The 23,554-nt window shown below is 36.6% G+C and overlaps 1 protein-coding gene and 1 long non-coding RNA gene across 4 annotated transcripts in view; one reads left to right on the plus strand and one right to left on the minus strand.

Moving 5' to 3' along the window:
- The window catches only part of GABRA2 (gamma-aminobutyric acid type A receptor subunit alpha2), a 63,520-nt gene extending 40,084 nt beyond the window's left edge, over positions 1-23,436 (minus strand). Inside the window, exons 1-3 of one of the 3 annotated variants that reach the window (XM_021524958.2) lie at positions 23,388-23,436; positions 22,695-22,783; positions 20,044-20,159 (exon numbers count right to left, since the gene is read on the minus strand). In XM_021524958.2, coding sequence (XP_021380633.1) covers positions 20,044-20,159; positions 22,695-22,765 — 187 coding nt within the window. In that variant the 5' untranslated portion in view covers positions 22,766-22,783; positions 23,388-23,436. Of the gene's footprint in view, positions 1-20,043; positions 20,160-22,694; positions 23,160-23,387 lie in introns of those variants that run through there. The other 2 variants (XM_021525032.2, XM_077782831.1) reach the window with 2 other exon arrangements.
- Positions 22,980-23,554, plus strand: part of LOC110484987 (uncharacterized) — a 58,274-nt gene continuing 57,699 nt past the window's right edge. The window contains exon 1 of the long non-coding RNA XR_013339884.1: positions 22,980-23,078. This is a non-coding gene — a long non-coding RNA (uncharacterized LOC110484987). The remainder of the gene's footprint in view (positions 23,079-23,554) is intronic.

Raw genomic sequence — 23,554 nt, forward strand, 5'->3', positions numbered from 1 at the left:
TCAAATATAATTGTGTAACTTGAAGGAACCCTCCTATAGGCAACAAAATCACTTTGCAAATCTTTACCTGCACACTCCTCGACCCCCAAATGCTTGGAAACATGGTCCTCTTGTAACCTCACTCTATTGCTATCACTTATATGTATCTGATTTATTATTTGACACAGAGGAATGATTTTAATATTTGCATGTAATAAACTACAGCATACAGAATCTTCAAGCTTGCCTTGCATTCCAAGTTTTAATTTAAAAAAAAATTCCCATATTCTGTTATATGATTTCTAAACTCTTCTGGATCTACTCTTCCATCAGAAATGAGCAGAGAAGACAGAGAGGAAAACAAACATATTGACCACAACTTATGCTTTTAGAACAGTGTGTTGATTCCCCCTGTTGGTTTGTGTTAAGAAAGAGAAAAGTACACTAAGGAGGAAATGGCAGATTTTTAGTTTTGCCTCTTATTTTCCAAATTCTGCATAGGTAAGAAGTTTCTTTTCATATCCTACCCTCATGAAAACAAGTCCTTAAAGACAAAAGTAGCTGAAATGTAATAAATCTTGAATTACTTCTGTTACCATTTGTATTAGCAGCCTGAGTCTTGTGTTTGTTTCTTCCTTGTTACTTTACATAGTATTACAATAAAGGTTCCTCTGAATTAAAAATTTGAACTTGAGGGTTCATAATCAACGTCTACAAAGACAAAACATACATCATCCTTTTTTTACAACAAATATTGTAGCTATAGTTTTGAAGGAGTATATGCTAGTGAAACAAACAATTCAGAAGCACAAAACACAGTTTCAAATGGGCTCTCTAATCAAAATTCATCCAGCAGGCGTCACAGTCACAGGCTTTTTATAACTCATATTCTGTCAAGAACAGCACAAGTCATCGTACTTAGCCCATCAGAGATTCAAACAGTTCTGGATCATCAGTTCTTGTGGAAAAGCCAAGGAATGTACTCAGCTAAAAGATGTTCATGCAACATGTGTTTGCATAAAAATCTTGCTTGTTTTTTTGAGAAAAGTTAAGGACAAGCTTTTTCTACTGGGATTATAAAACTTGTTTCCTCAAGTGACACGTAAGCACATAACTAAAAGGCCTGATTTTCAAAAGTGCTTTAATCAATGGAGGTCCATATTGAAAAACAGTCTAGATTTTAAAGAATCCTCTGTTGGGAGGAAGGGTGTATTCATTTGTACTTGTGAAGCATTCATTTATACTTGTGGGCTCTTGAGTTATTCTGATTCACTGCTTTTGAAAGTTATACATAGAAATGGGAACAGCAAAGAGTAAGGATATAATTTCTATTTAAGATGCTTCTTTTAGGTGAAAAGATCTCAGGCAAAGAATAGAACACAAAGCTGCCACCATCACATGTAGTACTCTAAAATTCTACACAGGCTATTACAGCACCATTTCTAACTTGCTTTGTCATAAATGTTAATAAAGAAGGCCTATCTGACTTAGATCAGACCAGTTTCTCAGATGATGGAAGCCAAGGGTAAACTGACAAAATGTAGTCAATATATTTTGACAAAATATAGTCAATATATAGTCAATAATGATAAAGAAAGGAAGAAAAGCACATCCCGTGGAAGTAAAAAAAAAAAAAAAAGTAGTAATCATTATGATCACACTTGGTTCTCAAGCACTGGTTTCTTATGATTACCTTTCCTTACTCAAAGAGGGAATGGTATGATTACTGGAAAAAAATTTAAAAAATAAGTAAGAAAAAGCAATACATATACCAAATTGCAGAAGATTTATACATCCTTATCTGTCATTAGATTGAATGTTTCCTGTGTACTTTAATTACATCCAGGATTTTAAAAAATGCTAATTACAACCACTCCTCTATGAAGATAATAATTTTATTATCCTCAATTTTCCTTGGGAAGCTGAGGCAGAAGGATTGAATTACATGTATGTAAGGTGAAGTACAGGTGTTTGCCAAGTCTGGTTACAGCTGTCCAACACTAAGTAAGCACACTGGAAAATGTCAACATCATTGACTTGTCAAAAAATTAGAAAAGTGGTTCAGAGCTCAGCTAGAGTTGGTAACAGTGGCATTGCCAATTCCTTTATGCCAGCTCTCCCACCGTTGGGATACCCTTTCTGATGGTCTGAAATCCTGCTGACTTGCTTCTCAGCAGAAGAGCTGGCTCAGCTGAAGTAGCTGCTTGGCAGAGAATTTGCAGTGGCTGAAGTCTAAACCAATCCAGGCTGAGTAATGGAGATGATTAGAAAAGTCAGATGAAAAAAGTTCTCATAAGCATTTACCAGTTTGTGAAAATGTTAAGATTCCACAGAGGCATTTATATTTTAAATTAGTTTCTTTGGTTTGCTGTTTTGACAGCAGTTTCCAAAATTTTTTCAAGTTCTTTCATATATTCCTTCTCAGCTGCCTGCATCCCTGACAGGGTACACAGAGTTCCAGCCTGTGATGTGAGGTAGCTAGACATGCAGGATTCTGCATACCTGAGAGCTCTCCCTTTCCTGGAGAATGCTGAGAAAGCATTACCTTTACTGAAATAAATTTTCAGAGTATTTCCCATATTCAAGAATGACCTGAGTATTACTCATTCCCCCTCTCACCAAAATAATCTCAAGTCCTTTCTTCAGAGAGTAGGGACAACACATGTATGGCTCACTCTGTGCAAGTTTGAAAGAAAAGAAGAAATGAGTGTGATCACTGCAAAATCTTCAGAAAGATTCCAGATGTTTGTTTGCATGAAACTGGCTATATTATTGATTAATGTGTTAAGGCTGTTTTCACCAGAGAACAGGCCTAGAAGAGTGGGTTGGACTATTTATTCTCTTTAATTTCAACTTTTATTCAATAAAGCTGTAAATACAGTTTTGGGCAGCTAAAATAGAAGAAAATCTCTTTGAAGTAATTGAAGTAATCAAAACCCATCAAAAGTCTTCTTCATGGGATAAAACTTGTAAAGTATACATATGCAGTTCTAATGTATAATATTAAAAAAATTCAGAAAAACATTATTTTAAATGTAGAATTAATAGTGCCTGTGAGAACACTGAAAGGCTGTAACTGAAAGGCTGCTAAAGCATGCAAGAAAAAAAAGAGACAAGAAAAATAAAATACTGCTTCTTAAATATGTCAACAATAACAAGAAAGGAGGTCAAGATGCAGTGCTATGGGAAACAACTGAGGATTTCTGAGTTTTTGTGGAAATGCTGTCAAAAGATTGATGTTAATTTAATTATTTTTCTATAAAAAATATTTATCAGGATTTGACATTGTTCTGACATTGTAATATGGTCTCCAGGGGCATGCTTGGCAATGTTGCCCAAAGGCCTTGAAAATGTCATTCATAATACAAGTCAGAAATTGCACAGGTGAAACAGCCAGGGTCTTAATCCATCAAACACTGCTCCAACTCAACATGCTGCCCTTATCTGACAAGCTCCTTAGTGTGTCTGTTGACAGCTCAAGACACTGACTGGCTGGCAGGGAATGGGGGTCAGAGGAGGTCATGCAACACAGAGCTGTGAAAGAAGCAAAATCCATGGGAATGCAGATATTTCAAAATCATGTTCTGCCATTTCTTTATTTTTGGCTTAGGTGGTATATTAATAATTTTATTTATCCAACTAAATCTTCATTCATTATCCACTATTAAATTACAACAGTCTCAAAGCCACATATGCCCTACATAAAACCTCTTCCAATTTGTAAACTGAAGTAATCTGAAAAAATCCATTTCTCCCCTTGACATCAGCACTTCATTTTATTCATGAACTATCGGCAAGAAAATTTCTTCCTATGAGTGATGATTCTCTTTCAAATCTTCATCTTTAAGTATATGTAGAGTAAGCTTACCAGTAAGAGCTATAATACCTCTAAGTATCATATTAACAGTTGCACTCCTGATTCACATTGGTGTAAATGAGACCAGGCTCAGACACTGTACTTAATTTTACAGTGTTGACTAGAACAAGAATATATTCTGGAGAAACTGTCTGGAGGAAGAAACAGGAATTGAAAGACTAAGAGACCCCAACCAACTTACCTCTGAAGAGCTGATATCTATTAAAAGATATTATATTGCTTATTAAATTAATGGCAGCTCTATATAAAGTCTATCAGGGGCCCTCCAAGGGCCTATTCAGGAATTATGAAATTCAGCAGCCCTGTAAAGAAATACCATAAATACTATTATGTCACTTACACTAACTACTTGGGCTGCATATAAGCCCACACTTTTATTTCAGCAAAGCAGTATTCACTATCCTGAAATAATTAAAACTTGTTCAAAATGACAAGAATTTGCTTTAAGACAAGAATTCAGTTAAACATTAGTGTTTCTTTAGAGATGAGTGAGACTTTTTGACCATCACAAAACACACTAACCTGGAAAAAAGAATTTAGCTTAACTGTCAACACCCTTCCCTACTGTAGCAAAAAATATGACTTGAGAAAACATTCTCAGATATGTTTTTATCTAAACAAACAGCTTTTTTAGGTGTAGATTACCAACAAAATGTCCACAGAATGTTATGTAGGCACATGTGCAACACAAATAATGTGATATACCATAATCAGTATTTACTCTTTGTGCTGTATGTAGAAGATGCTGGTGCAAACTGCCTTAGCACCATTACCAGATCTCAAATGAAAAAACAAAAAATTCTGTGCTGAGAGAACATTACTAAGATAATTTTCACACGTATATGACAAACTCAAGGTTTAACTCTCAGTCAAAAAGAAGATTGTAGATCACACATACAAACATTATATTTACTACATTTTCTTCTCTCTCTCCCAAGTGACCTTTGTTTTGTAAACCTGAATAATTCAGATCACAAATTTAAGCTTCCAAAGGGTCCTATGAATGAAGAACCTTGGATATAAGTGACATTTGAGGTACAGTTTTAACTTTATTTTATACTTTCTCCACAAATTTGAGAAAGTTGCTCAAGGATAATGCTAAAGACTGATTTTGGTGTCCAATTATCTCTTAAATTATCGGACAAGCTGTGCAAAGTTATTTAAACTCCAAGTTTCCATTTAAATCAAAGTTAATCTGAATGTCTCTGTGGTCCAGATCATAATGACTAAATTTTGCACTTATATTTGACTGAATCCCCTTTATTCTTAAATTGCTGTCTAACATTGTCAGTACCTAAAATTCCTTGGCTGCTTATATTTCTATCTTAAGGCAAAAATATCCCAATGCTGCCAAGCAGCCTAAAGAACTGGCTCTCAACCAAGTCCCAGCGAGTTCTTCAAACTATAAATAATTACAAAATTTACTGAGCCAGAAAGATTTTGAGAAAGAAAGCAAGAAAACAAGCAAGAGACTGATTCCACAGCCTAGCAGTACTCATGGGATAGAGCAGATCAAGATCTAATTATTTACACAAAGCAGAACAATTCCTTCCAAAGGCTGAGGAAGCATGCCATGTCTTAGAAAATTCACCTTTGTGGTCAAGACAGAACCTGACACACAGTAACTGAGTTCAAACCTCTGCTTTAAATTGGAGCATGCACTTGACAAGAGCTGCTCTCTATTTAGAGGTTTCCATTAAACCCAACCATCAGCTTCTCTCATGGCTCTTTTCAGGAAAGGAGGAATGACATGAGCTCTAGAGAGGTAATACCCCTGTGAAAAGATGAAAAGGAGACTGGTAAAGTTTCCACACTGAAACTCGGTTGTTTCACACGTGTTGGTAAGGAAAAGCTTCAGCTGCATGCTCCTTTTCAGCATTTTTAATTACTTAGCTTGACAGATTCCTACTCTGTTTATTGACTTTAAGAACCACATTTGTAGACAGTTATGCCAACACCATCTCTGAGATGTGCCAACATGCCCAGCTTTGCCCATGAACCACATAGGATGCCCAGCTGTTGGAAGCAATTAATTCCACTATATATGTGGGGTCCAGGAGATGTGGGAAGTAACAAACCTAAGCCCTCAGTCTTGTGCGGCCAACTGGCCAAAGACCATGGATGCCTCTAAAGGCCAGCAGGAAAAAAGAGATCTCAGTCCATGTTCTGACACATATGCAGCTATACAAATAAATAAGTAAAACATCTCCTGGGAAGAAGCCACTTTCTCAGAATGATTAAAAGCCCCGTGTCTACATAAAAGGTTTGGCAAGTGGGAAACATGGATTCAGATCCCTTTTTGAAATCAGGTAGGGAGTAACTAATACATTTAAGCTGGAATGTACTTTATCCCTGATGAGAAAGTTGCTGCACTGATTGGTGCAGCTCATATCACATTGGGCTAATCAACCAACCAGTGTCTAGCCTGAATGCTGACCCTACTTTAACATGAAAGAGATTTCAAACAACCTAAAAGTGCCTAACTTAATTGGTTCTTTGCACTGGGAAAAGAAGATATTTAGATACTCTCACTCATTACTGTTGAACTTCATAGACTTTTGTCACCTCCGGCAACATTTTGACAACCTCAGAGGTATTGACTGCCAAGTGATTAAGGAAGCAATTAACTAACTAGACAGCTTTTTGGATTTTTTCCCTATCATTTAAACAGAGTATTCCTCCAATTTATGGGTTCATTGTAAAGGTATTAATACAGTATGGATGTTTTGGTTATATAAATACTTGTAAAAGCTGGGTAATTATGAACATTAGTGCTGACTATTAAAAAGGGAGAGACAAAATGTTTTGAAAAGAAGTAAATTAAATCATTGGGAAGAACAATCTAAACACATGGGCAATATGAAACCTGTTCCCATAAGACTACCATGAAATCCAGCAAATCTCCCTTTCTTCCCTTTTCATTACATCCTCACACACAAGAAAAAAAAATTAAAAGAAAAATAACTTAAAAGCATGCAGCTCTAAAATAAACTACCAGTGTAAGGAATTTTTAGTTAAAGTTGCACAAAATGTTCAATAGAAACATGAAATTGAAAACATAGTTGAGTTTGGCTGGAAGAAATGTGATCTTGCTGAAACAGATTACGTAAATGTTGAAGTAAAAGGAATTTAGCTAACACACAGCACATTTGGCAGCAAACCAAAACCACATGTCACATAAATGAAAAATAAAACATTAGCACTAAATCTAGTCCCTTTAGACACTACAGCTTCCATCAGGATGAGAAGTGTTTATAATTACCAGGCTGAGTAATAAATATGACTACTGCATTGTTTAGATAACTGCATGAGCATGATGGAGCTAAAATGAACCAGACTACCTCAACACTCCCTAAAGAATGAGACAGAGGAAGACAAAAAACACACTTAAACAAGTCTTGTAAATCTGGAAGGGAGCAGACTTTGAGTAGAGCAGTAATTATTTGAAGTGACCTGATTTGGTGTCATCACACAGGTAGGGAGGGCAAAGCTTATTACTCGCATGAGACTGCATTTCTGTCTACTCTGCTTAGAGCTTTGTGCTACTAGAGAGAAAATCATAACATGTAGGTAAGGCAGAAAAATTCACAAAATTATTCCAGATTGCAGAAACTTAGACATCTTTATCTCTCTTCTTTTTTTTTTTAATTTTATTACCTCAGTACTTAGAGTCATGGAACACCTTGGCAAATTCTGCTGCATTAGACTTCTAGGCTAATTTCAGGTTTAATCTCTGTGCTTTAAAGTCATGGCATTTATAAATCATCCCATTTGATACACTCTGACAGTCTCTCCTACATTTCAAACAGCATCTACCCCTAACAGCAGTATCATTTTTAAAAAGTAGCAGCTTCCAGTTTCTCTTTGCAGTCATAACACAGCCAAGACTGGGTTTCTTAAGAAGTGCTTTTATTGTATAGTGGCTATTGGCTCTTCAAAAACTTCATTTTTGTTGCTAGCTTGTTTGCTTGCCCATCATTTACGTAGGCCCAGCTGCTTTTCTAACCAAGATCATTCATCCTAGATTTTATCCAAATTAGATTACAGAAGCCACTTCACATAGAAATATTAAATACATAACACATCAATTTGCCGGTGAAAGTACAAGTTATGAAAGGACACTGTCCTTCAGGACCTTCCCACATTCTAAACATTAAAAAAACCCCTAAATTCTCATATTTCCTGGAAGAACATCACAAGTCTTCTGCATCAAGCACCTTTAAAATGGCCACAGAACTAAGTGGGATGACCAAGAAACTGTGATGATACATAGGTATACATAAAGCATTTCATTCTTTGGCCACACACTCCTTTTTCTAAGCTAAAACAGACACTGTCACAGTGCTTATTAGTCTTGTTAATTAGTTAATGAGGAATTTGGGTAGCATGCCAGAGTCCACTGAAGTCAGTGAAGAAGCCTTTGCCTAGTGATTACCAGCTTCAGCAGAAGCTTTTGGATTATGTCTGTCTGTGTGGTCAGTCACAGCAAAAATGTTGCCACCCTGGAGCTGACAGAAACTGTGATGAAACTCTGGGAAGGACTGTCTTGATTGTTCTGTGGCAAGTGCTCACGTCACCAGAAGCTGGCATCTTCCCAAGGCTTGCTGCTATCAGAACAAAGCATGAAACTCACGTTCCAAAGTTCCAAAGGCTGATGGATGTCCTCTAGATATCAACAGACATAAGAAAGCATTGAAAATGAAGATCCTTTCAGACAGATTAATTTTAATGTCTGTGCTTAGTGTCTGGGTATTATAGTCCTGGATTGTATAGTCATTAAAAATGGAACTGCAGCTCTTTTATCTTTTGCTAGCCTTGTGTGTTGCATTCAAGCATGACAGGAACCAATGGTAGAAAGAGGTAGTGACTTTATTTAATAGAGCTGCATATTAGTGGGCACTTTTAATGCTTTTTTTTTGCAGCAGGATCTTCAAATATATTTTTCATAGGTAATGCTGTATGAAATTCTATAATAGTATTTCAGAAGACTGTGATACATTATCCAAAAAAAAAAAAAAAATTAGATAGCATTCTAATCCTTCTATCAACCAGGAAGCAGTTCCTATTTCAAGACAGGTAAAATAACTATGAGGTATAGGAAATTAATGTTTATCCAGACTAGTCCATATTCTCAAAAAGCTAGCCAGAGAAATTACTAAAATCAGCCAGAAGTTGTGTGCATGTTAACACCCTAAATAGCTACCATGCTTAAGCACACATAGACACACTTTTCCCACACGTTCCTGAGTATCACAGTTGCTGAAACATAGGGAAGGAAGGAGTAGAGTTATGGTTTCAAGACCCAGCACAAATCAGACTGGTTGCCAAGCTGTCTTTAATTTTGTATTCTTAACATTTTTTACTTGGCAGGACAACTCCAGGGATGGTCATGGGTAATGAGCTTCCTGCTAAACAGGACTCCTGACAAAAACAAAGTTCATGGCTTGGCCCAACAATGAATAATTTTAATAGTTAGACAAACATGTCATAAATAAGCAAAAAATACTGGCATGGACAGTAATGAAGCAAGTTTTAAGTTTCATTTTAATATGTTACAGAGTTGTCACTTATTCCTCTGTTATCCAGTTAATACTAAAAAAGGTCTTAATCTAAGGCTGTGCAGAGTCTACAAGAAGTGCATTGTAGCACTCAAAAGTCCCTGAGCGAGTCACTTGAATGTCTCCAAGCTACTTTACAGATAACAATGTTTCCCAGAATCTCCTCTAAAACATACTCCCAGGATACTCCTAAAGCTTGGATTAAGCAGCCTCAAATTTATCTTTTATTTTTGCCTGTGACAAGAGAATTTGCCTCTGGCTGTCCATGGAACTTTGAGAATCCGCTAGCTTTCTATATGTGGAAAGACTATATTTTTGGGACTGGAATATGCTTTTAATATTAAATTAACAGGTTGGGCTTTTTACAGGCATAAATTAAAAAATTGGGTTTTTTAATTTGAAACAATGCCTAATATGAGTTTAATCAGAATCCAGTTCCTTAAAGTGCATATTGTTTCAAGCAGAAACTATGGCTTTGTGAAAATGCAGGTAATATCTACCCCAGATACTATTTTAAAGCAGTCAATTACTTTAAAAATAGCCTATCATGCAGTAGCAAACCAGATTGTGTGTTCTTTTTTTATTATTATTATTATTATTCTAATGGTCATTAAAGACAAAATGTCTAGTAAAAACATAAAGAATTCTCTGACAACTTTTAGCACCCAGCAGATGAAAAGGAATTATTAAAAAGTGACCATTTCCTTATGTCAAATAACAGGCATTTATATTTCTCCCTTCTCATCTTTACTTATTTATTTATTTATTTTCACGGGTGGAAGTCTCTTCCCTTTTCCTTTCAGAAACTGCATGAGATGATGAAGTACCAAATTCACATTTACAGATCTGGTGAAAAGAAGTTCACTGTTCAAGGCTCAGTTAAAACTATTGACACAAACTAGTCCATGAAATGCTGTGGAATGCCTTAGGATGGCAGAGTGGTTATATAAACACAGCACTGCATCTCAGACTAAAACCTTTGGTTTTCTCATTTATATACACCACAGTACAACACTCTTCAGCTGATTCTCATTCAGTGAGCCTTTAAATTATTATTTCAAATAGTGAGAATAAACAGGCATCTACAGTAGCCTTTAGATTGTCACTCAGAATGAAATATCTAGAAAATTATGCTAGTGTAATTGTCCCTTCAACCTACCTCTAAATTCTTCAATAAAAACAGACTTTCTCATCTGTTCCATTCCTCTTCTCCTCTCTGGTGCATTGCTGAGAGGTTTACACACTTGCAAAAATGGAAATAATAATAAGCTCTAATACTTCCCAATTTTCTGATACAAGTTGTCTGAGGAAGCTATTGTCTTAGAACAACTGCGAATGGATATAAGAAAGAAAAAGGAGGGAATGTGTTGGAAAACAATTACCTCTCTTGGATGACAGAATCAGCACCAAGCAATTGAGACAAACAAAGAAGAACTAGCAACATTCAGGGCAATCATTCAGTCAGAACATACATTGCTTTCCTGTCATCTGGGTATTTAAGAGATGGAGAGTATGCAATTTTAAAAATTAAAACAGAAGAAAGTGCTAAATGAAGATAAGTAACTCTAGGGAACTACTTTTACGTCAAAGATCACAAATGCTAGTCTATAAAATTGTACAGCATACACCAGTTTTTAACTGAATCCTATTGAACCATATATAAAGGTCAGTGGTCCATAGCACTGAATTTTATCTTCAACCAACTCTATTAGTCATAACACTACAAGATTATAAAATACTTAATTTACAATCTGTAAAAAAGATAGATTAAGCAGATGGAACATGGGACACCCAGGTTTTCCCAAACAAATTGCAGATAAGGACATGTGATCTCTACTGGTTCAACAAAAAAATGCATGGGGAGGACCAAATATGTATGTATATACATTAAGAAATGCATGCAATTTGGTCAGACTAGATCCAATCTCTGCAGCTGCACAACTTCACTGGAGTGTTCAATGTTCTCTGATGTATACAATAATCCCAGGTAAGAGGGGAATTGATTTACATTACTTTCACAGTGTTAAATGCTCTAATTATTACATAGTCCTCAACATATGGCAAGGAATTAAGGAATGTAAATCAGGAGCCATGTGCTACACACTAATCACATAAATGGTTCCCAAACAGCAATACCACTTCTGGAAGATTAGTAGAATCATGCTTATGTGATTTATAAACAATTTCCACAAACTAGTGGTAAAGTACTCTGTATGATAAAGCAAACTATTAATAGGGTGGCAGTGGTAAACAAAATTTCTTATAGTTTCAATAGAGTAATAACATGGAAAAAACTAGATATAAAAATGTGTTTAAAGATTAATCTTGGCATATTAAAGTCCTTTGATTCTTAGAATTAAAATTTATTAGACTTTTGACAGTATTAATTCAAAATCTTCTGCTGATGCTTTAATTTAGCAATTTGGTGAATAGTACAGCAACACATCCTCTATACCTGTTTCTTGAGATGGATGACTCATTGTTGAACAACACTAAAATCAGAAATTTAAATGCATGCATATACCATAATGATAAAATTTCTTATCTATTCTACTTTCAAGTTTCCAAAGGACCTTTGAAAAAACTATCATACACCCGTTTAAATCTGCCAGTTGTTTAAAAGTGGTCATAGGTTAGTATGACAACTCTCCTTCTTTCACTCATCATCTTTTTTGTTCTGCCCTCCTTCCCTTCCCATGTTTCTTGCTCATAGTAGTTTTTCACCTTGGCTTGTATTACCCTAATGCTAGATTGTTGAAAAACAGCTTTTTTTCCTATTTCATATATGTTAATTGGAGCATTTAGAAGCTACTGTTAGATATTAACTGTAGCCATTAATATTTAAAAATATTAAGTAACAAAATATTAACAAAAATACCGAATTAAAAAATACCAAAATGCCTGAAAAACAAATAAAAGCATGTGCTGTTTTAATATACGGACAATTATAGTGTCCTCTGAATGATCCTTTCTGATGAAACATCTCTTTTTCTCTCCGCCCTATTAATTCTAAAAATTGGATGCACTAGATTGTGCACTGAAAAGGTTATTCATAAAGACAGTCACGAAATGGTAGCATTGCAAGAAAACAGAAACAAGAATATGTACTCAGGAGTACTGCTAGAAGCAACAGATCTGTCTCAGACCAGTCAACAACACCAGAGAACTGTGCTGGCACAAAAGGAAGGCCAAGCAATCTGTGGGTAAAGGATAATCTTTATATTTTCTACCTACCTAGGAGTCTGCCTTCACATCATTTCAACCTCCTCCATCCAGTTTTATTAGATAAGAAATCTCAGGCAGCTGGATGTCAACAGCTGTACCTGGGAGTAGGGTAAGACAACACTGGGTTTCCAGCCACAAAAAAAGCCCCACACAGCTGCATCTACCTGGCAGGTCTCACCTGGACTTGGGTAACACTATACTTAGATGGAATTAAATAAATTAATCAAATTTTGGTCAAAAAAGACAGTTGGGCATTTTTTTATAAGAATGGACAAAATAGGTATTTAGAGAAGAAAAAGGCAATATAAAAACAGAAGAATGAAACAGAAGGAACTTTGGAAGGTGTCTCAAGGCAGTTCAGAAGGGTAGTGATTAGAATATTCAGAATTAGAGGTTCCTGGGTGCTTCCTGAGGAGGTGCTGGTCTCTAGGATACACAGTGTTGTGCAGTTTTCCACTTCCCTGTACACTGAGAGAGATCAAAGGGGCAATGCCTGTCCTTTAGAATACAGTCTTTTCACATATTTAACCCTTTTAAGGACTTCAGCATAAGGTGATAGTAGGAAAAATGTGGCTAAGACTATAAACAAGGATATTTCCTCTTCATTTTTGCAGATGCTGTATACCCAAAATCTTGCATTTTGCAGTGGACTCTTTATGAATAATAAGCTCAAGAGTTGTACAACACTGTTTATCCTGCTGTTCTAAAGCAGTTTTAACCTTTCATTTATACAGACTTTTCCATTCAGCTATATCTTTAAGATCTAATATAGTAAATGTTCTTTTCACCTTTTCCAAGTAAGATGGAAAGCTATAGCGATTATTTCAATGTCTTGCTGGCTGTCAGTTAAAAAATCTTAGAACAACTGAGTTTAAAAAGAACCTTTGGAAGGTCCAAAGCAGAGCAGTCTCTGAAAACACAGCGTTACCCAGATCATATTCTGTAAAACTGTGAATGTCTCCACAAAGATGGAAACTCCACCACAACTCTGAGCAGCCATTATCTCTGTAATTGTTTAAAATCATCAGCATTGGCCTAATAGTTATGACTGCCTAGTAAAGCTAAGGAGGGGAAGAAAATAACTCTTCTTTTTTCTTTTTTTCTTTTGGTCCTTTTAGATTATGTCTCGTAAAGAGACAGTATTGTTACACTGTTTTGCTACAATCAGGCCTTGAATGTAGTAGAAGCCCATTGTGCCCTGCAGAATGAATGTCTTGTGGCAGTTTTTTCTTTACGGGTCCTAAAATACGGAAAATATATTTAAATGTATATTTACCATTAGAGGGCTCACAAACAAAGGTTACAAAAACCCCAACCTTAAATCAAACTATTAATTTTGTATTACAAAATGTTTTCATTTCTACAGACTGTATAATAATTTTTTTCATTGTAAGCAACATATACATTGATTACTACATTTTAAATTAACTTTTTGCTAGGTTAAAATACGCTAGTAAAAACCCATTAAATCCATTAAAATACCCAAAGTTATCCTGGATTAATTTCTAATGCGCTTAAATATTTCTGAAAATGTTTTAGAGTTAGATTATTTAAATAATAATCATATTTCCAATTCAGGTAGCTTTATGTAAATGATATCATTACACAAGGGTAATAAAAACTTTGGTTCTATGATATTGCATTCCTTTGGTACTTAGCTATTTAAACTAGTCAGCCAGAATGAAAAGTAGCTGTTTAATTCAGAAACAAAAAAAAATCATTGCAAGATTTAACAAGATAAAAGACCTTAGAGGAAAGCAGTCAACACTAGAATATCTTGGATATCAGCAAGACCACTGTTACTCAACTATTTCCTATATAACCCAGAATAACTGCTTCACAGAGAAAAGGTGATGGTTTTTATGTCTTTGTCCATCAAATCTGGCTGAAAAATGTAACCACCCCATCAATCTGATTTAGAATGAACACCAAAGAGCTACATAGAAATCTGCAATATCTGCTTTCACAGCTTCCTTGCAGATAAGACAAAAGTAAGCAAAGTCTAATTCAGCTTTGGTGCCATCAGCAGTAATTCTAGCATTAGAAGTAAATGCCGCTGCTTTGCCAGGAGAGAAAAAAAAGTACTAAATATACATGTTTAGTGGGAGAGCCTCCCAGACTAGCTCCTCTGTAGGTATGTATAACTACTGTAAAGTACCTACATTTCTGTTAACTCATCTGAGGCAAAGCATTTGACTCTTTGGGATGGTGCTCTGCAGGCCCAGGAGTTGGGCTCAATGGTCCTTGTGGGTCCCTTCCAACTCAGCTTATTTTGTGATTCTGTGACTTTTTTGCTTTGCATCATGCAACACTTTCCCCAATTGCACTAACCTGCACAGTTGTAGCATTAATTTTATTTTTACATCTTCACTGTGGATTTATTCACAGACTTCCAATAAATAAATAACCAAATAACCTCTGTCTCGCTACTCAGCCCCTATCCTATACTAGACAAATTTTCTGGTTTATTCTTTAGTATCAAAGAGGTTTCTATAGGTTTTTTATTCTTCCACTTTCCTGGAATGCTTATAGCTACTGAGTTAATTCTGTTCTTGCATTTTAGCACTGTCTGCATGCCCTGGATAAGTTATTAATGAGATTTTCATATCCTACTCTCTATTGCTTCTCCATTTTTTACAAGGAATGCTTTTTGCCAATATACATTTTGCAACAGCTCTAACATAAGTTTCTCACTGACTCCTCCTGAAAGTACCATTATGGGCAGATTCCATGTGGCCCATCCAGGTATGCCCAAAAGAGGAACATACAGTAGCTTACTCCTTTGTGTCCCAGCATAGCTACAAACACAGTGGGCTGTTAGAAGATGCAAGTGCTGCTCTGAATTGCTCTGCACTTGCACTGGCAGAGAGATATTACCATTTCCAAAAGATTAACCTGGGTCAAAGAAAGGATAAGGAAGCAACCAGAACAGAGATGGGGAACTGCACTTTTTTCCTTTAGAAACAGTAGTGAAATATTTTTAGTAGTGCTCTGCATAAAAAAGTAGATAAAGAGTCTTCCTTTATAGTACTCTGAATTTGTATTAAGCATATTTGGGGCTGACAAACACCACCAGGTTTGGCTAGGGGACTAGCCAAACTAGGATCCCCCAGCTAGGGAATGCTATAGCTACAAACTCTTCTAAAGCTCATTAAAAACTCTGAATCATAGCAATGTATAAATACAGTGCCCTAAATTCAACATATTCCAGATTATCAGCATATGACCATGGCTGGGTTTCCTGGCAACTGAACACCTCCAACTATTTGATCAACACACACACACACACACATATACATAGATACAGCTCTCCTGATCTGGACAGGAGACAAACGTAATCTCTTGTGCTCATATTGGTGAGCATATTACACTAATCCTATGCAAAAAATATCCAGTTCTTCAAAGATGAAAGATCACACCTGAAAATGCTCCTTGATGACCATTTTTCTAATAGCAATAGTCAGCAAGAATTTTCCTCAATTCTTTTCAGTTTTCCTGTTCAATTGGTTTACAAAATGTTGGGAAAAAAGAGGATTTGGTCTGTCTGTATGAAAAATGCAATGCAAACACTTGCTTAAAGCAATCAGAACATTTGAAAGCAGAGATGGTTCTTTCAAAATAGAATCCCAGTGCATTTAATTTTCACTATCTACTGTCTTGTCTTCCTCTTTTTTTAACAACCAGCATTCAACTCTTTCGTTACAATAAGAACGCTATCCCTGAAGATAATGAGACTGACCACAGCTTGCAGAAGAATCCTGACATTTCCATAGATCTTTTCAATGTTAATATGGCACTTTAAACTTTAGGCTGTGATGTCCAGCCCTCTGTTCTTGTAACTTCCATTTTGTTTTGTTTTGGTTTTTTTTCTCCAACATTTAAGTTTTCTATTCAATTTAGTTTTATAAGTTTTGGAGAGTAGAAATGACAGAAGTTCTTTAGCTGTTGGAAAGGCTAATTTCAGATTTGAGAAAGTAAAGAAGGCTGAAAAACTTATGGAGATAGTCACAATACTGAAGTATCCAGCATGATCATGTCTACTCATGGGACAGAGGAGAGCAGACAGATAATTCAATCGCTTACAGATATTTTGGTTCCTTGCTTAGTTTTCTACATGATAATAAAAAGCAAAGGATTTATGAAAAAATGTTGTCCTAAGTGTATTGCAAATATTACAGCAAATAAAAAGAAGAAAATACCTTCATGACTTGTAGAAAGTCATAAACAATTAAGGTCTGTATGACTTGCCATTTCCATGGCTATATTTCATACAAATTAATGCTAATAATACAGGAAAATTTGTTTTGAAGTCAAACTCATAATTTATTTTGGTGACTAAACAGAAATGGCATGGAATGTTTGGGTAAAATAGTTAATCTCAGAGCTGAAAGTGCAGTCAAGAGTGTTCCAGCTGCAATCCTGTGCTTAGCATAAAATGAGTACAGAGAAAAGATTATCTATCCTTGAATAAACCTGTGCTCATCCATATCTATACAGTAGCTTGGGATATATATCTGAGTCATATGAGATGTCTCTGGCTTCAGGGGATGGTGCAGTGTCATCTCCCTCTCCACACCCATTTTGCAGGTCATTTCTTCATCAGTGTTCATATATCACTCAAGGATCCCAGCTGCTAGGATAGCCAATAGCCAACAGCCAAAACCTGTTTATCTGACTGAGGTGTACCACTAGTAAAAGTTAAACCTTCCTCAACAGTCTACAGAAAATAGTACTCTGCTTTGAAGTGCATCAGTAAAGCATCAAGTTTACATGCTGTCAGTACTCACACTGAGTCTCCCAGTAAAATTAATTACAAATCTATCCCTTAATTCAAGAACTACCTCCCAACCAGATATTTACTTAGCTGAATTTAATATACAGACCTTCAAGAAGCCTGTACATTTCCATTTTGTAGGTCAATAACTAGATAAAATGCCAATATTAACCCAAACATTTCATTACTAAAGGAACAGGTTTTTACAATGAGCTAAATTCTTGCTGTAAGACATCTCTGAAAATGTCTTTCACAGCAAGTGAAAGTGGGCTTTCAGACGACTTTAGAAGAATCTCAGACCCTGGACTATTTCTGCTGTAGCATGTTACATGAGATTGTGATCCCAGTCATAGCAGTGATATGTGCATGATAATGCAAATTGCTATGCCAAAGTAAACATTCTGCTGCTTTCAAATGAGCTATTCCAGATTCATATAAATGGAAGTGAAACACAACTGAGACTAGGTATCTTAAATTAATGATGTGTGGCATGGTCAGAATGCAGTAATCTCTTGCAAAAACACTTTTAGAAATGCCCAGGCTTACTAGGCACGTAGTTTTTAAAAAAAAAGATTAATTATTTCCACATCTCTTTTCAGACTACAGGTCAATACAGAAAAAAGGATAAACTGAAAAATACCTGAAATAGGAAACTACATAATTACTAAGCACTATGTACAAAAACCTTGTTTGGTATGTTTTATATCATTAATTATCACAACTGCCATTTGCAAGTGTTATTTTAAACTGTAAGAATCCATCCATCCACAACTGAAGTATTCTTGAAGATTAAGATTAATGTGTCATGAATCACCACGGTTTAATATGCATGACACAGTTTCATTTCACACATATTCTGCATGGGTTGATTGCCATGTATACCAATATCAAACAGATGTTATTTCTTTATTTTTTTGCTCTCAGAGTATGTTTTAATTATCTGTGAGGCTTCATAAAGAAAAAGAAGGAGGTTATTTTGAAGCAAATTTAGCAAAAAATATAAAAGAAAAAATCATTAGATTTTTCTTTATTTCATGTTCTCAACAATATTATTTCAATAGTAAAAAAAAGACTTGATATGCAAAGGAACTGCAGACTGCTCTCATTAAATGGCTCATTCCTTCTAAGCCACAAAACTTTGACTATTTTTCCAATAAAATGCATTATTTTAAAAGCCCTGCCAATTCAACATGAGCTTGGTGATATGAAATGTTTCTGCAAGTCATTGTATGTTTATATTACGCCTAAATTCTTAAATGTGAGTATTTTGCAAAGAAATCAAAACTTCAGGTAAAACATTACTACATAAATTCTTGCATCAACAGTGCTATAGGTCCCCTGTATCATCCAAATTAAGTAATATTTGAATATAAAATATTTCACAAGCCTTCACTGTACAGAGGCCAGAAATGGAAATGAGAAGACATCCTAGTTTAAATGAGAAAGCTGTTTTAGTCAGCATCAGCTCCCACTTTCTGCTGTGTCAGATGCAAGCCACAATTCCCCAGGACCAGAAGAGCAACAGAGCCACAGGTCAGGATGAAATAGTGTTGGATAAAACCTCTGAGTTTTAACTAATGCCTAATTTGAGCAGAGCTGTTATTGTGATTTCCATGGAAGTTAGAGCATGTCTCTAGCTTTGGGCCTGATCCTCCTGAAATCAACAGAAACAGGAATGATTCCCAAGGATTTTGCACTAGAATTAGTTTCACCAAGCTGAAACAGTCTCCAGGTTGAAAATTGCAATTAGCAAAACTGTTACAAATAATAATAGTGGCAGTAGAAGTGTATATTTGAATCATATATCTCAATGTTAGATAGTACAAACACAGATAAACAATAGTTATAGACAAAATATTGTCAAAACTAAGATATTCAGCCCTTCCTTATGTCATAGAGATTTTTTTGTACACAGTAATATTTTCAACACCATAACAATTATTTAAATTTCTTGCCTATATAGCACATACTGACATAAGATGGCATACAGCTTTAAAATCAAAACGTGAAGTGACATTTTGAAAAACAACTGACAGTTATGGCACAAGAGTGCAGTGACCTCTGTTCTTCAATATTCTCTTTTTCCGTATTCTTTTTCCAAATGCCCAAATAAGTGCAAGGTGCCCAGAAGCAAAATGTATATTACCAGTGACACGCTAATTCCAAAGAAGTCAAAATCACAATATTTTCACTGAACTTACTGGGCCCAGGAATTAATCTAAAATGTGGGATTTATACGCATCACTCAAAACACTTGTGCAGGTCTCTGAAAACATAAGCCTATCAGATTGTAGGTAATTAAGCTTGCATTCCTTGTTCAACCAAAATTCCCTGACTGGAATAACAGCTTTAGATGTTTTTTTTGTTCACATTCTGTTTTACTATGTTAAAACACCAGATTTTTTTCTTTTTACTTAAGATAAATGTGTGAAAGTGCCTTCTTTCCATTCATAGATGTTATCTTCCTCAAACTTCAAATGATTCATCTGGGTGAATGTAGTTATAAATAATTTATCAAGATACATACCAGTTGTTAGGAGAAAAAAAAACCCCGAAGGAAGAATATCACTGCATAAAATATGAACATTAAAACTGATTTTTTAAAATCAATCTTTAATTGGTTTTATTACCTCCTAATCCAGGTCTGAGGCGATTATCATAACCATCCAGAAGTCTGTCTAGAATTCTTGTAAAGATGGTGATGTTATTCTTAGCTTCGTCTTCCAGGGAGTCAGCCAGTACTGATCTAAATGGATATTTTACATTTTAGAAGGTGCTAAGTATATTTTAACATACACTCAACATGCATTTTTTTTTTTTTTTTGGGCTGGCCTTTACTTGCTGCATTCCAACAGGAAAGGTGTATTTAACAGTATACAAACACACAATTTCTACATAAAAAGTTCAGACATGTAAGGGTCAACAGCATACTATTTAAAATATCCAGGAAGTAATTTTCTAGTAGCCTCTACTTGTAGGCATCATTGCATTATTGTGACTGCTACTTCGAGCCCCGCTAACACTGTTAGTGGAGGCTGTGCTGGTGCAAAACCCTAGAAGAGCTTCCCAGGCTCTGCTGGCAAGTCACTCCTGGGCTGATAACCCGAGATCTCATGCACAAACCTATCTCCTTCCAGCTCTATCTTATCTGTCCTCACTTATGCATACGCTATCTCTGGATAAATCCTGTGGATTTGCCTCCACCCAATGGTCATGTAATGTACATGACCAGAAGAACTAACGAGGGAAAACTCCAGCGATCATGTTCAGGGAGTCCTCTGACGCCAGCAGTTGGTGGGAGGAAACACCAGTGCTGACTAGCAAGCTGCAGGATAGCTGTGGACAGCCTTCATCTTTCTAAAACGTTATTTTGTCATAAAAAACCACTATCTGATATTCCATTAGATGTAAACCTTATAAAAGTTGGATAGAAAAAGGAATCATAAATGAAGTATCAAAATGAATCTGTAGATCACCAATTGTTTCAAACTTCCCCAATAAAGAAAGAGACATTACAGCCTTTATGGATCAAATCTCTGTGGGACATGCTATAGGGGCTGGAATATGAACTAGCTGCCCAGCCAGCCGTGGTGCTCCACAGTCCTCTGGAACCTGTGGACCAACAGGGTTTGTGACAGGGAAACCCTTGCACACAGAAAGCCTTACACATGCAAATGTGATCGTGCCAACAATTATAAGCATTATGCATGTGAAATACATGAGCTCCTCAATCTTACCTACTTAAAACCAGCATATTGGCATCAAGAAAGTAAAGCATCATATGCTACACACATTACCATTTCCACCTTTTTCAGCTACCTAAATTTTTAACCTAAATGTTTGAGTATTAATCATCTCAAAATGAAGACATTCTAAATGCCATAATAGCAAGCATGTTTTCCTCCTCCTCCACCAAACCAAAAGTAAGTTTGGGTGATATTTTCTCTAAAGCAAGCTGTAAAAGGATTAAAGACAAGGCTGTATGTTGGTCCCCAGCTCAATAACATAAAGAAGTATTTAAATGTAAATCATTGCAGTCTGTGCTTTCCATCATATAAACCACAGAACTGACCCAAATCAGATAACTTATGAAGAACCCATGAAAATGTCATGTGTGATTTTACTCATGTGTCAGTTTTTTCTTAGTTGCAATTACTGGATGGTTCCTTTTTGGTTTGTAAAATGTATCATTGTACTCATGGATTACCAGAGAACATCTCTGCCATTTTTAAGCTTCATTTTGAGATACAACAGTTTTTGAACTCGAGTCCACTAAAAATATTAGATCAATACATTTACATCAAATTAGGGTCAAATCTTGCAAACTTTACTCAGGCATAAAGTCTTTAATAATGCCTATAGTCTCTTTGACGTCAGTGAGATTACTCACTTGAGTAGGGTTTGCAGGATCTGGCCCACTGTGACTCAACTAATACTGCACCATAGTTAGGTATAAAGGGAAATAGAAAACATAGTTTCACTGGGAAACAAACAAAAATATTGGAGACTTGTTAAATCATAATGAACTTGCATTATATAGCATACAATCTTTACCATATTAGGACAAGACCTACTGCAGCCACAACCAAAGCAAGTAAGTCAAAGTTACAAACAACAATTAATTATGTGTTTAGGGACTGTGAGCAACGCAAAAATATAATGTAGTAAAAATTACTTGCTCTTATGCTATTACTTTAGAAATTGAGAACTTTACACAACATAAGAAAAGTTGATTAATAAATGATGCTATTGTTTTATTATATGTGATTGTGAAGTTGTATGCTATCTCCACCTAGAGGTTTAAGGCTTAAGCATCATTTTGAATTCTATTATGTTTGACCAAAAAAAAAAAGTCAAGAAAAAAAAAAAGGCATGCCCATATTAATAAATATATGGGCATTATCTTAAGGACAGTGATTTGCACTGTGACTTCATAATAATCTATTTCTCCATTTTGCATGGTACAGAATCACAGTCATACAGTAACTCAAATCTTTAAGATCCAAAAAGGCATTTAAAGAAATTTTTATTTTAATGGTGGATTAAAGCATCAATTCACAAACCATTTAAAGACAAGACATCAGGCTTTTATGGTCCCTAAACTACATTCTACTGCATCTATTCTCAAAACTATGTAATACTGCATTCAAACAGCTAAGAAAGATTTTTTTTTTATTACGTTACTACATACTGTACTTTTATAACCCCTCACACAAGCTTACCTTTAGCAGATTTTAACATACGTGTTCACAGTGAATAACAAAACTAAATATCCTCTCACCTTGTTGGTAGCCACACCAATAAAACGAGAAGAACCAACTGCATCTCGGAGTGTGCCAGCTTCCTCTTCATCGCTGCTCTTTGCAAAACCTAACGGTGCAAGAAAAACACAAACCCACTCTCAGCCAGAGTCAGTCTCCGCCAAGCAATGCTTTCAACTTAAACCCGAGGAAAATATGTCACTTCACTGGAGAAAGGAAACAACTGGATTTCCGCAGCACTTTTCAGTACTAGCAACTTATTGTATCTCCATCTTTCCCAACGATCCTGCTCTGTGCAAGGAGGCAATGTATGATCAGAAGTGGCATGTGAGCCGGCGCATCAGATGCTTTCCTGTTCCGTGATGTGAAAGCCCCGAGACGAAAAGGAACAAAAAATAAAAACAGTACGTATGGGAGGACGGGGGTTTAACCACCCCTCGCCTCACTACGGCACACCGCAGCCGGGGGGGCGGGGGGCCGGGCGGGAGGCAGAGTCATGCCATTCGCCGGGGCTCGGTGCGGGGACCGCGGGCGAGCCGCCCCCGTCGCCGCCGAGCGCCCGGCACGTTTGACAGCTGCTGGCAGCGCACGGGCGGCCGCCGCCAGGGGAGCGCCGGGGGGCGGCGGGGGCAGCCCCGCAGGGGGACAAGTTGCGGTGCCCCCGACACGGGCCGGGGCTGCCCGCCGCGGCTGGGGAGCCCCGGGGACCCTACCTGGGAGCAGCGGCGGGCGGGCGGCCGAGGCGGGGAGGGAGGGGAGAGGGAGGAGGGAAGGAAGGAGGGAGGGGAGGCGGGCGCCGCCGGCGAGCGGGGCAGGCGGCGGCGGGGAGCGCGGGGCGGCGGCGGGCGCGGCCGGGACCGAGCGCGGCCGGGACCGAGCG

This window comes from Lonchura striata, chromosome 4, assembly GCF_046129695.1.
Source record: "Lonchura striata isolate bLonStr1 chromosome 4, bLonStr1.mat, whole genome shotgun sequence".
Classification (NCBI taxonomy): Eukaryota; Metazoa; Chordata; class Aves; order Passeriformes; family Estrildidae; genus Lonchura; species Lonchura striata.